Consider the following 15,762-nt stretch of genomic DNA (forward strand, 5'->3'; position numbering starts at 1 on the left):
ATCGATTATATTTCTGATTTATTATTGTATGTAAATTATCATTTAATTATATGTGATATATGTATATATTATATGTAATATTATAACATCTTATAACCTTATACTATAATACCTATAGTACCTGTCTATACTATGCAGGTACACGTTGACGGAAATCGGTCACTTAACCTATATACTTGTCATATTATCAACTGATCGGACGATCAGGGTATTTGCAAATACCAAATACTAATAAATCAATAAGTGTTTTATAAATATCATCGGAATGAGTGTCTGTGAAAGATTCAAAATAGAGTGTGGTTTCAGAATTTCGTAGCGCGAGTAACCACTGCACTGCAGGCGTCGATAAATAACGATATTATAATGTATTTCTTAATTTCTTTTATCTACTTTGAGGCGATCCTTTTCTATATTCTCGACGCCAATCTACACTTGAAATATTTGTAACTTTAATATCTAATCTATGCACATGTATATTATTATTTTTAGTACATAACGTCATAACGTATACTTTACAAAGTTAAAATCGCAGATTTCCAAAACACGAAAACCGAATGTTTTGTGAAGTATTTAAGTGAAATCGTATAAACGAATGTTTTTCGTTTTTCGACACACATACTGCCCTGTGTAAACACATACATCCATGACGACGACTATCTACGGAAAACCGCGTGGCGCTTGCACAGAACACCTGTGCATCGCGTTCGTGTATTAAACGTGCGACCGAACTTTCGCGGCAGCGGCGAGGACGATGAACCCTCGAATCGCGTGTAACACGCTATTATTGCTATACTATAATACATAATAATAATAATAAAATCGCGTATTATTATTTATTATTATGTCAACGATGGTGTTGCGACCTCGGCAAGAACAATTGTTCTTGTATTATGTTTCGCAGAGATTATTGTGCGCTGCACACATTTGTTCGGACGTGGCCTTGACAATGGCGATAGTGTGCACAATATTATGTATCGAGGGAAAAAAGAAGAGCTATAGCAGTTGAGAGAGAGGGAAAACACACACACAAAAAAAAATCTAATCAAAAAAGAATGGCGCAACAGACGACTTTTAAAATATTATTATTAGGACCACGGAGCAGAAGCCGTACCGCCGCGACAAACAAGTCGATCACGTGCCGATCACGCGCTCACCGCCGCCGCCACCGCATATTCAAATCACCGTATCGCCGTCGCGATCGTCCAATACGTACAAATGTACAATGCGGAACTACGACATACTTAATATATATATATATATAGAGAGAGATGTCTAATTTAATATGTATTGCCATCGAGGTGTTACCATACGCGTAATAGTATATTGAGAATATTCAAATTTATACGACGAGAAAATTTGCACGTCACACTGGAATTTGTTATATCGTTTACTATAATTGTTTGATATTTCTATTGTTTTTTTTTCGCTGTAAGTGGTAACTTTGTTATTATGATAACAGTAAAGTTTACTACGGCAATATATTTCGCGTTGGCTGTAGAACGACCAGCACGTCGTCGTATATTAAATGTATTACACTAGTCACTCCGGATGACTCATCGTACTTAATATATATTAAACACCCACCGACGACGGTCTCGTCGGTCATCACCGCGTGATCATTCGTGCGCTTAAACGATTTACGATTAATATAATTTCGACGTGCACGACGTAGGTACCTGCAATAGGTAAGTGTTATCATAGATTTGTACAGTTGAACAAATCGCACGCTCAACGCGTCGCGATCGAGTCATTGAGTTAATATAGCGTATATACTATTTATAGCGCGAGTCACGAGTTTGATTAATATTGTATTATAATCGATCGGTATATATTATACGGGTCTAAACCTTTGACAAAACTCGACCGATAGGATTTATTCGATTCGTAAAATACGCATAGGTAAGGGCCACGACGTTTGCGACCGTTATTCGGAAAGTGTCGAGAGTATTCGCGTCGTCGGTGCTGATGATGTTTACGACCGGCAGTTTTATTTGTAAATAAACTGTGCGATTTACGACTTGTTGACGTTTAGTTATTTTAATTTCTAACGGCATTGAAGTCATTATAATGTTTATTGTTTTAACGCAGGTCAGGGAAAGCGCTCTGCAAGAATGACATTTCGTTAGACTAGTACCTATTCCATCGGGAGTCGCAGTACCTACAGCACCTTTTTAAATACGATTTTTTCGTATGAACAATGGTCAAAACAAACAATCTTAAAACTAAATACAATAACGCAATGGCGTTTAATGCGCCTAAGTATGTGCAGTCGGCTAATTTCGTTAAACGTTTCAATAATTCTGACCTAACTAGTAACTGCACGCCATCGAATGCCACAGACTACTGTGGAATTAGGGGCGGCGGTGCTATACACACATATAATTTATAAAATTATTATTGTATGTTATTATTAGTAGTATGGTAATATTGATAATTATCATTTTTGTGTTGCGTATGGAATGGCGCAGTCGTGCATCATTGTGCGTTTCATCGTAGACGATAACGATTAACGGCACATGTATAAATTGCTACCATATTATGTATTATGCATACATAATATATTACTATGTATAATACATTGATTGAAGTCACAATATTTTATCATTAGAATTATACCTACTCAGCCTAAAGAAGACGCTGGATAGATGATTTTTAGTATGATGATATTATACGTTGCAGGTTAGAACTAAATCACCGGAAGCTATAAGAAGTGATTTTAGAATAAAAACACCTATTACGAAAACGAAAGAATTGCTTTGACTTTGAATATAAGAAAGGCATTTTTTTTTTTTTTTATTATAGTGGCATGTGGCGGTAATTTATGCGAGATCATATGAAATAAATAATAATCGATAACTGATAAGATAATTCAATGATATAATGAATACGCGAATACTATACGTATATTGTGTATATTATAATTTATAATAGTTAAATAGTATAATACACGCGTCCATACACCATACGCGAATAATCTTTAATTATTTATTTAAATCATTGATAGGTATATAATGTATTGCGTAGGTATAGATTACGGAGCGCTAAACCAGCATTTACAATCTCTGATCTCAATCCATTCTACACTACGAGTAGGATTATAATATACCTACCTAATTATATAAAGTCGCACTTAATATATTTTATCGCAAATCTTTTAAATTAGATTTAAAACAATTTCTATTTAAACAAAATAGTAAAGAGTAGGTACAACATTAATAATACCTGATAGTCTGCAAGATTTAAAAATATCATTTTTGCAATCGTCTAGGTCATTTCATCATAGTTGTTTTGTTAAATTATATTTCGTCATAAACCAAATTTGGAATTACGAAATAGGTACCTAGTAATTATAGTCTCGTTATGTATAACGTATCTTCTTAATATTGTTGTTACTTTAATCTTATAGTATGTACTCGTGAATAAATAGTGAATAATAATACAAGACATTGATTATTATAGTTTATTTATAATCGATTATGTTACACAACGACACAGTTGCATCTTCTCGTTCCCCACGAGTTACAGACGCATTCTATACTGTTGCGCTATTCATAATATTGTGCACATACTAACTACGTTAGAATTCCGCCACTTCCTATATTTCGCCGCCCGTAGAACAAAGCGTTCCGCCGCTTCCGTTAATTAATCAACTATAGTTCAGTTTCGAATGTTTCGATATATGACGTGCGAATTAGTCGATTTTCCAAATATAACAACACGTCAATACATGCGTAATAAACGCGATTAACTATATTATAATAATAGCCGATACTATAGACAATAATGAGCCGTCGGCGATCGAGATTATATTAAACAGAAAAAAAAATTAAACGCCTACCTATATCGTATAATAATAATTATAATTATTATTATGTTACTATGATATTTGGCGTGCTTGTGCGCGGGCAACGATCAAACATCGGCGCGCGGACTGCCGTCATAGGACGATAAGACGTAATACATTTCTGTTGTTTTCGAAATGGAAATGATGCTTAAAAAATCGCCCTTGTTACGCGTCGTTTGTATACACGTCCGTCCGTGTCTCTACTATTCCATTCGTCGCTGTGTAATACATGTATAAAGGAAGTATATTAATACCATCTGCAGCGCACTACAACAGTTCTTTACGAAATTCGTACATCGGTCTGAACGGTACTAAAATAACTCGCAGACTTACTGTAGTTGGTGTAATTGCGTAATGGCATCGAAGAAAAAAAAGCGACTAACCCCCTCCCACCACAACCGTCACGATCCCAACCGACAGTATAGGTATATGGATCTGGCGACCTGCCACTGCCGTTGCTGCGTATACGTATCCCGACGGACGATGCACTCGCACCGCAGAGGTAACATAACGAGCGCGAGCATTTTTTCGATATAGAAAAAAAAACCTATCGCCGGTCGTGACTGTAAATATAGATAATATGTAGACGGTCCTGGACGAGGTCGCCGGCCGGTCGATTCAGCGGCGGCGGCGGTGGTGATTTCCTGTCGACATTGGGCCCGGTATCCGAAGAACGACGTCCTTCGCGACCAGTATAAACGGGTGTAAATATAGTAAATGCGATATAACACGTTATGTCGTAGGAACTTCCGATTTATATTATCTTTTATACGTAAATACATTATAGTGGGTTTATAGTGTGCATACGTCTATTATATACCTTTATCATTAATTTACTGCACCTTATAACATGTGTTGTATATCGTTATGACTCTATGCTTTTGCGTATTATAGTGATTTCTGTGTGGAGTGGGCGGGAGTTACACAAAAGTATACAATTTGGTGAGTGTTCGGGTGGTTGTATGTTATGCGATTAGGTAATAATTATTAATTATACAATGACTCATCGGTTTAGTAGTTAATCAACATAATAATATAACAAAAAAATGTAACGATTAAAACGAGTCATTTTTTATAATAAACAACCTGATCTTACTCGGCGTTGTCCGTGGATTTACACCTTCATAAATTCCATTAAATGTAAACTATAGATATATTTTTAACACATTCATTTTGGTGGATTTTACCAAAATTTAAACACATGTTTAATTTTTATAAATATTTTATGTTGAGGAGATTCCAATAGTCAGTTTTTATGAGGACGTCCCACCGTCGCATGTGTTGTCTTCGTCTTACGAATAATGGAGAACATTGTACATACTTTGTGGTCAGAAGTTTTTATTTTGTCTTGTTAACTTAATTATTAGAGTGAATTCACATGTTATTAAACTTAAGAACATTATCCATGTTCTTTCGTTCGTTGGTTTCTTTTTTAAATATATTAATTTTAAACATTTTTCATTATTATTGTTAACATTTTTTTTTTTTTTTTTTAATTAAAATATCATTAGAACCGACGAAGGAACACCAATAACGCTGTTATCTTGTGTTAACAATATTAAAAGGTTGATTCATACTATGATTAAAAGCTATCAACACAAAATTATGACTGCTGAACGTTCGTTTTGGTATGTTATATACTTATATGTGTTAGTATAAGATCATTGATTATAATAAATACAATTTATATATATTATTATTTATAATTATGATTTATAAGTTTATAACCATTGGTAAGAGTGTAAGACGGATGTCGGAGACAACACGATATGCGGGTACCACGACTAAAGGAATTCAGAATAGGCAATATGTAGAGAACGTGCATATTATAAGCCGTGTAGCTGTTTGCGTTGAAATGATCGACGTAGTGTATACCTATCATAGTGTGAAGCTTCCGCATTTCGCATGCACATGCACACGCCATTATCGCACTCAAGCGCACGATGATACGTTATTTCACTAGAAATCAGTGTACGTACTTTTTGTCTATCATAACGGCTGACTTATCAGTTATTAATAACTCTGAAAACAGGTATCTAATTGAAATTTCGACCAATTTACTTTACATCGACTATTTCGGTTTTTAAAATGTTTTTACTAATGTTTCTACTTTAATAATTTAAATATTAAAGTTTAATATATCCATTATATTTAGCCGATAAATATTTATTATTTTGTAATAATTGTAAATAATGTTGCTATTAACAAAAAAGTAGAGAGAAATTTAAAAACAAGGAACTGTTAAATTGTTGATGTTTTCAATATTGTTATTAAACAATAATAGAATAACTTGCCATCGCGATGCTCAAATAATCGTTATACGTACTTTTAACGTACAAAGATCGTTACTATAAGAACCGCCTTGATTATCGTTTTCTATATTATGATTCTTCGCCGGCCCTCTTCCTGCAGTAGATACGCGATGAATCAAGACACAGCAGTTAGCTTGTTTTTCCAACGCGACAAACCCTCGCAGATTGATAATACTATTTGCATTACATCAATAATATTTTTTAAAAAAATATCGTATTATCAAACGAGAATATAAGCTAACGTAGGTATAGATGTAAAACGTTGAGCACTTCGTTGTGGTATATATTAAAATAAGGATGTACACATTGACTCGTGAAATAAATGAAGAGTACTACGTCATCAACCACTGGTCATTGGTCAGAGTAACGAAGAGAAACAGGAAATCAAAACCCAAAAATAAAAAAAACGTAAACAACAAATGAAAATCAGCGGTGCTGACGTCAACGACAACAAGTTTTGGCGCGCATATTGTATCGTTAAAATAATATTATAAATTTATAATATGGGAGTGGTTGTACATCAATTATTATACAGGGTGTTTTGAAATGATTACATATGTATACATTTAAACTTTAATGAGAGATTATCAGTAGTTACCATTTCTTGACACTATACAGTGTACGTGTGTATAACATTACTTCAACTATACTCTATAATATACTCTATGGTATACATATGAAAATGTTAATAATTGTACAATGTATATATAATTATATTTATATTGATTTTTGAAAATAAATCAAACGCCGAGTAATATATTATTTTATAAAAACTGTTTATCCATTAAAAATTACTAATCTTATACTTAAATAATTGTTATTTTTTCAAATCTATTTAAAATAATATATATTTATTGGTAAACAGGAAAATCAAAGATGCTTGAAAATAAATAATTATTTTCCAAGTCAAGTTTTTAATCTCAGCAATTCATTTTTTGAATATTCAATTATGACGTGAGTGTTAAGCATGGTAAAAGAAAATATTAATATTTTAGTTAACTTTGGGTCTCATATAAAAGATATTAAGTAATACAGGTAAGTATTGTATTATTGATAATAATAATGTTCTGTTTGTTAAACTTTAAACCAGATATACCAAATAAAAATGCTTCCATCACTTCAGTCCAGACGGTTTACTAATCTATAAAATATTTAAAAAAAAAATTAAAAGTAACAACTTCACTAGATTTTTAGACTTCTAGTGATGGTACTTTTATTGGAGTTGTTGCTTTTTTTACTACTCGAATAAGAGTCCTAGGAAAAAATTTAACAAAAAAATGATATATTCTTTGCTTTGAATATTCAATATACTAGAAATCTAAAGAGCTCACGAATAAAAATGCGCAATCAAAAGCTTCAGAATTGAGTACTTATAAATTTGCAAAAGTTATCTTGCATCATACTGTTTTTTCACCAAAATAAACTTGAGAAATTCTTCTAGACAACTGCGTTCCAGTTTTTTGGTATCTTTTCTCGTTTATTTTATATGATTTTTTAAAAAATTTTAAATGAAAATATAATTGGTTTGAAAAAATTCGAAAATCTGAAACGTAATTGTTTAGTAAAACTTCTCAAGTTTATTTTGGTGAAAAAATTATGTTTTTACGAATAACAAGAGCTAAAGAAAATGGGAAGTACGAAAACATGTTTTTGCGGTCACATTTCGTTACCAGAACGGTCTCAATACTATAATAATTGTACATACAAAAAATACTGCAAATTATACGCTGTTAAAAATACAATTATCCAATACCTACGTCATAATTCGATTCGGCCCGTTGTTATTATGGATTACGATTTACCAACAACGGTATTACACAGACCTAAAGTTATTGCTAAAGCGACGAAAACAACTTGTTTACGAAAATCAGTAAGGATCGGATAGGTTTTGGTTGAGTGCAAAAACACAGTGAGTGAATGAATATAAAATTGCACATCTATAATAGAAACTATTTATATACGTATATAGGTAAGTCTCAAATAACTATAAGTAATAAATTATACAAAGCAACTACGTGCGTGTTATCCGCTATAACATGAAAATAATATAAAAAAAATATAGAGAACTCGGTAAATAGGTACAATTTATTATTATAATATTCCCGTTGTGACTTTCGTCGCGAGTATTAATGTTACTATATATAATACACTGTCGTCGCATTGTCGCTATTTCTGACATGTCATATAATTTTTAGCTCATACGTTTTACACACATTGAGCATTGTGTTTCACAGTACCTATATACGTTGTCTTATTGCCATTATACAATTAATTACATTTTTGATATATACAAATATACTACTTATTATACCTACTGTTAATTCGTACATTTGAATTTATAATGCTATATTGTTGTTTAGCAGCTATAGTGTTTACCATCTGACGCTTTATTGTCGATTCCGATTTTATTGACCCGCTGACATTAATTATATTGTTAATTATTTTTCATTTTAGGCATGTCTAAAATAAATACATTTTCCGCACGTAAATTAATACCGGAAACTCAAATATGTTCCTTACATGCACATTGTCACTTGTCAGTTTTCAGAATCACTATTATTTGGTTTCGTATGAATATTTATTTATTAATGATTAAAAAAAAAAAATTGTTCAAAGTGAATTAATGCCAGCATAGGTAACAACACTCGTTTACACTTTCATAATGAAATTACCAATTTTATATAGAAAATAACTAGCATTTATCTGCGGAATACTTAATTTTAAAATTTTTTAATTATACCCCATTAATTGGAATAAATCACTATACAAAAACATAACGAATGTTTAAACTTTAATTGTTAAAAATTTATTTAAGTTATCGAAAAATCAATAACACTACATTACAGGTACAAAAATAGTATTATGTTAATATCGTTATAAGCATATTGTGCATAATAGGTATAATTATTGTTACAGTGTAGTTGATTCGCGAACATTCAGCTTTTCAATATACATTTAAAAATAGTAATTATTGTTATTTTATTTTTTACACCATTAATACATTTATATATACTTTATTGCTGTTTGCACTGTGCAAAACATTATGAAAATAAAACAAAAAATAATGCGATCGCGTCGATTATTAGGTATACATAATACGAACTCACGGTGAAAACAATACACACTATTTCGAAGTAATAAACGTGGATAACGATGTACAAGGTTTTCGAAATTATATTTACCCACCATTCGATTATAATATTATAATTATACAGTAGCAGGTCTCAGTGTGTATTTTACGGTATTCATTAATCATTATTACGAATCACTGGACAATTTCACCGACGAAAGAGTAAATATTATACATGAATGATCGAGCAAATATATGTGCAGGCAGCATATTTTTGCATATATTGAAGGTGTCGGACGGTCGGTGTTAGTTTCATTTACCGTTTGGCATTCACGTTAAGCAAACATTTTTATTTTTTTAATTTAACATACTTTATATTTGTTTAATTCATGTTCAGACATACACTTTCCCGAGGATAAACGTTTTTCTAGTTTGTCTACCGATATAGACAAACTTTGGGCTTTTTAAAATCGTTTGTAAAAGAAATCGATTTAATAATTATTTTTTATTGCATTACTTGTCAAAATGTTGAGTGATCCGTGATCCTATATATGCAACAGTGCAGTAAAAAATCTGTATAATACAAAGTACCTATTATGAGTTACCTAATTGTACCTAGTGTGATAACAGTTTGTTTACATGATGATATTCTAATATCTAATATTTCAATGCCTCCAGTGTACATAAACTTATAAATTGTGCCTAATAATATTTTTTTTAAAAAACACAATTATTACAGCGTGTGATTTGTATATAATATTACTAAGATATTATAAGAATGCAATTAGTTGGATGTAAACAACTTATTGTACACGTACCAATACCCCCACCGCATATCACCCACGCAAACCCAAGTCGACGAATCACCAGATGTGTTACTCCGTCTTACAAACGTACAACATAGAAAATTTGTGTTTTGCAGTTCCAATTTTGTGTAGTAAGCTAGAATATTTAAGTGAATTGATCTATTAACAAACTTAACGATACTTTTATTTCTAAGCGAGTTATATATATATAAAAAAAAAATTATGACTTGTTTAAAAATTAAAACATTGTAAAAATCTCATCATCAGAAAAAACAGATATTTTAATGTTCTTAACTTTATAATAGCTTAATTCACTATATAATTAATACTTCACTAATAACTACAAAATGGTATTACAAAAATTTGCTGTGTTTTTTTTTTAATAAGACGGAGACCACTGCACATGCAAATGTGGTGTACTAGCCTCCTCTCCAAATAATAATCAAATGATATTTTTATTGCAACGATTATGTGATATTGTTATAATATATATCGTACGATAATAGTCGTCATAGGTAATACTAATAATAATAATAATAATTTAATATTATTTATAAAAATGATTGCGCAACGCGGCAAACGATATCGAGAACAATGACGAATCTATAATTATTCGCGAGAAAAACAATATTGCGCCGAAAATAATCGCAGTAAGTGACGTTGCTGTTGCCACAACTATCGACTGAAATAATATTATGTAGTCGCCGCTGCCACCTACTTGACAACGACATTATTATAATGCCATCAAATACTGTAATAATAGCAATAACACTAATAAACTATAACTAAAATTATAGAATCATTGAAAAACCGCGAACGTAATTGAGATAAAAATAAAATCTTACTTGACTTTTCGAGATTTTTTCATTTTATTTCTTGACTTTACATTTAAAACTACAGTTAAACGAAACAACAACACCTTTTAGAGATGTATTAGGTCTTCCTTCCAGAAGAAGACAACAATCTCAGGAGATTTTGTACCCTGATATTTTTTTTTTTTATAATTTTATAACACTTTATTAATTGAAGGTCGAGAAAATCTATATAGTCGTACATTGTTTAATTTACATAATTACAAAGTTATGACTTGTTTTAAAATTAAAACATTATGAAAATCTGAAGAGATACGCAGATAATATTTTTATCTATAAAATTTAATAATAGGCCAAAATTTACGGAAAATTTCAATATTAAAACTAATTAAAGTAACAACACAAAATGGATTTCGCCGAACAAATAATTTGCATGTCGTATACTCTTTAAATGCAGATGCAATACATGCGGGCATCGTAATAGTATATCGTGTTTGTCATTCATGTACTGATTGAAGGGACTTGTTAAGATATTAACCTTCCTATTTGCGCCACTGTTACTGGCTACTGTCTCTATATTATGTAATAGCCCATCGAGTGCATATTATAATTTATAAACAATAAAGTTATGTTAACAATAAATTAAACGTAACACGTTGGTATTGGACATACCAAACTACAACTAATATTTATTATTCATTTTACTGTATTGTTCTAGTGCAAAATTTAGTCAGAACGTAAAAAAACATAATAAATAATATGTAGGTACTAGGTAATTCCGTTTTAGCGGACTTCACAAAGATTGATAACAAACATTTTTTTTTAATTTCAATTGTTATGAGGCACATTAAGACATTTGACACATTTATATAAAATGCATATATATTGTACGTAGGTATATTATACGACAACATATACATAAGTATATAATATGTATTAAAAAATATTATCGTATGCGACTGTGTATATACTATTGCAAATGTACCTAATATATACAATTTTACACGTTCGCGATACACGGCAATCCGTTGACGCTGACTGATAATAATAATATGATCTGCGCATATTATCATAATATTATATAAGCATGAAATAAGTGGTAACGGTCACGTTAAAAAAAAATAATAACAAAAAAAATAACGCTGAAACTACTGACTGTTAACTGTTCGTCGCTACTGTAACTGCTGTAGCTGTTTATTAATTGTGTATAACTATTTATGTCTTATAATATTATATGGTGAATAATGCGATATTACGATAACTTACCGATTACGACGAATAATTTTGAGACTGGCACCATCAGTACCATGTCAGTGGTAGTATATTCAATCTTCACTCCTCAGTGCGGAACGCCGACCGAAGACCGCGAAGCTCTGGTGCAGTGTAAGTGCAGGTTATCGCCGAATTGCGAGTTAATGTGCAGCTGAAAAAGCGAAACGGTTCGAGTGTAATTTTTCGTACACGCAAATTCTTCAATTGCATTTCGTAATGCGTACATAAGATACGAGTGATACGACACAAAAATATAGTATACTAATACATGCAGATTTCCCGGGGGTGATCATCGTTAAAGGTCTTTTCCCGATTTCATTTTTAAAGCTAATACATCCAAGCAGTGGTGTGATTTGGTTCCTCGAGAGAAGTGATATTTTTGTACACAAATATTACTCAAAATAATATATATTTCGTATGAACTCAAAATAATATTGCTGCACAAGTGTTTTAAGCACCTCCCTACACAACCATATATATATATATATATATATAGCACGTAAGTCCGGCGAGTGTGATGCGTACAATGTACTTAACACTTAAGTACACTTAAATACAAAACCAGGTACATATTTACACTATGGAATAACGTCGACCGCGAAACGAGTCACGTAAGAATACATGTTATTTACTATTTACTAATTTAGTTGTCACGGTCGGAGACCGCCGCCGTGCAGTTTACTATAATCTATTAATGTATATATTGTGCATAATTCTTATGTGCAATATTATTTACAACATAAAACATTATGCGTTAGGTACCTACGCGTTATCTTTATTTTGTATCGAGTGCAGTCTCTATACACCGTGAAGTAATAATAATATTATCATGGTTATTAATAGTTATTATTAATTATTGACCCAACAGCCAGAAAAGAAATTAGGTTTTTTTTTTAAATTATATTTCTATAAATTATGACAGATGCAACACAGTATTTTATTGGGCTAGTTACTAGCCTACTAGCCGCTAGTATTTCATATGCAAATCGTGCGATACAGGATAATATGGAATAAAAAGCTCATGGGGCGGGTGAGATGCGACATAACTATACCCGAGCAAAGTGTCGAAAGCATATTTTACTCGTGATACGTTTCCCGACACCTGATCGTATTCCTGATTTAGAATTTTTAGATGCAATTTTTTTTTTGTCCCCGGAAGTGTGCTTGACCATCCTCGTGGAGGATCTCTCACAACCGAAAATGCGTAAGTCCAACTACATTTCCCACCGTTGCCCCGTTTTACGGCGTAACTACACCCTCCGCGATCAGCGCGACAAGCAGTATAGTGACGTCTAATCTCAGTGCGATATCGATATTAAAGTATAATAATAATATAATAATAACGAGTAACAATAACATATACCGACCTGTAATAGTGTTTTATCGTGTAGTCGTAGGTATATTGTAATAATATAATATTATTACGGTCGATAGCCGGTCGTGTCGGTATTTCCGGGTTCGACGTACCCCACGCCCGTCCGGCTGGTGTGCAGCGAGTGTCCGGCCGACGCTTAGGAAGAGAGGATCGGTCTACAAGACGTCCGGACTTCTGCGGCTGTGATGTGCCGGTGCACGTGCGATAAACGACGGAAAATCAAATTTGATTCGATTTGAAAAATCAAAACAACAATAATATCATATAATATATTATTATTATCGTGTTTGACCGCGCGGTGATGGACGCGGACGCGGAAACGACGTCGATCGCGACGTAAAATACGTATACTGCCGTTCAGCACACTTGTTGCTGCGCGTAAATTGTACGCGCACGACGATCGAAAATAACGTACTCGCCGGCGACGACGGGACGTGTGGCTCTTATATATCGACGCGGATCTGCACGGTCGGCGAGCGCGCGACAGATAAGCGGCACGAGAGCGCGCGTGCGACGACGATGATAACGAAAAAAATTACTATTATTATTATTATTATTGTCGTCGTCGTTGATTGTTGTTGTTATTGTTGTTACGACGTGATGCCTATAAGTTACTACAACTACAACTGCAGTCTGTAGTTGCTACCGCCGCCTCCGCCGTCTACGACACGGACGTGTACCGCGGTCAGAGCTGGTAACCGACCGCTGAACCGGACTTGATTGACGGTCGTCTGGGGCCCTACGACGATCGCGATCTGTCAGCGATGTGTGTGCGTGTGCTGTGCGTACCGCGCGTCTGTGTGCATGTGCGTACCGCGCGCGTGAGTACGTACGATTGAATGACGACGACGGCGACGAGATAGTAGCGCGCGCTACGTGGAATGGGAACGCGGTTACGTGGTTGTATTAGTAGTAGTAGTAGTAGTAGTAGTAGTAGTAGTAGTAGTAATGACTGGTGGTCGTCGCCGCCGCCGCCGCTGCCGCCGTCACTACCACCACCTAATAAAAACGTTGTAAAATAACAATATCGCGTTATTGCCGCCGACTGCGACCGTTGCAACTGGGCCAAGACGCGATGCGTGCGTGCGTGCGTGTGTGCGTGCGTGCGGCGCGACCGTTGCAATATTCCGCGCCGCCGAGTGCAACTACAGCGACGGCAGCTGCGGCCGCGGTGTCCCCGCCAGTCGCCCCCCGCGTCGGCGATGCGCTTGTTCATGGTGCAGGGGACGACCATCAACACCGGAAGCGATGATATTTTGCGGTCGTAGCCGTTCGTTTCCCTTAGCCCCCCTCGTCCGTCAGTGTGTGTGTGTGTGTCGCACGCGCGGGCAATAGTTCCGGCGGAAGACGGTCACACGCGTCAAAATCTCGGTTGGAACCATATGGATATCGTTCACAAACGTACTATATTGTTCTTGTTCGATAAAAACGTGTGTCGTAGATAATAGGTACACGATGAAGCGTAGTCAGAGTTTTCGTTCTTGCCGTTCTAGCCTTCTATAGGTACCGAGAACTGGACGTTACTCTGTTAGTGCTCACTGCCAAGTATTCGCGTAATCTATATGACCGCGGAGATAATTCATTTTATAAGACAACAATATTGCGCCTCATGCGTTTTGTTTCAGGGGATTGGAAGCGGTGATTTTCTGTTTTTGTCTAACACACTCGCCACATATATGATTGTGCAGACGTGTTCTGTTTCCAACGTACCGATTAATATAACGAAGCGATAAGAATTCTGAAAACAGTTTTGGAATTGTCGTCAAGTTTACTTGAGAGTTGAGATCGACTCTTCCACAATTCTGATATTATCCCACAAAATCGTAAAAACGTTATATTGAAAACAATAAAAACAGTAATTAAAAATTGCCATATTTCAATTTTTGGAAAGGCCAAGATAATAAAGTCGAAAATATGGAAAAGTTGATCTCAAGAAGACAAGAGGACAAATACAAATCTGTTTATAAATAATGTTAATATTGTTGCAAAATAATATTTCCTTTTAATATGGCGCTTGTGTCAGATAGGTATTAGGTATAATTTTATATTAGCGCTTTTGTTCTACTAATTTTGGCACGAAATGTATTTTTATATCTTTGGCGCTTATGTAATATAGCCAACAGTTCATGCGTGTTATGTTTTCGATGCAAATTGTATTCTGAAAGCCGATTTGAATTATCGTCTCACTATATAGACTGTCAAGATCAACTTGGACCGGCGTGTTGTCTGGATAATGTTTTAATTTTATATTTAAATATAAAATATGTGAGG

The 15,762-nt window shown here is 33.8% G+C and overlaps 1 protein-coding gene across 1 annotated transcript in view; it reads right to left on the reverse strand.

Annotated features, from left to right (window-relative positions):
* The window catches only part of LOC132924456 (uncharacterized), a 28,998-nt gene extending 14,620 nt beyond the window's left edge, over nt 1-14,378 (reverse strand). Inside the window, exons 1-2 of the mRNA XM_060988788.1 lie at nt 13,484-14,378; nt 12,111-12,267 (exon numbers count right to left, since the gene is read on the reverse strand). Of these exons, the coding sequence (XP_060844771.1) occupies nt 12,111-12,153 (43 nt within the window). The 5' untranslated portion in view covers nt 12,154-12,267; nt 13,484-14,378. The remainder of the gene's footprint in view (nt 1-12,110; nt 12,268-13,483) is intronic.
* Nucleotides 14,379-15,762: the final 1,384 nt, after the last annotated feature.

The sequence above is a fragment of the Rhopalosiphum padi genome, chromosome 3 (genome assembly GCF_020882245.1).
Source record: "Rhopalosiphum padi isolate XX-2018 chromosome 3, ASM2088224v1, whole genome shotgun sequence".
In the NCBI taxonomy this organism is placed as follows: Eukaryota; Metazoa; Arthropoda; class Insecta; order Hemiptera; family Aphididae; genus Rhopalosiphum; species Rhopalosiphum padi.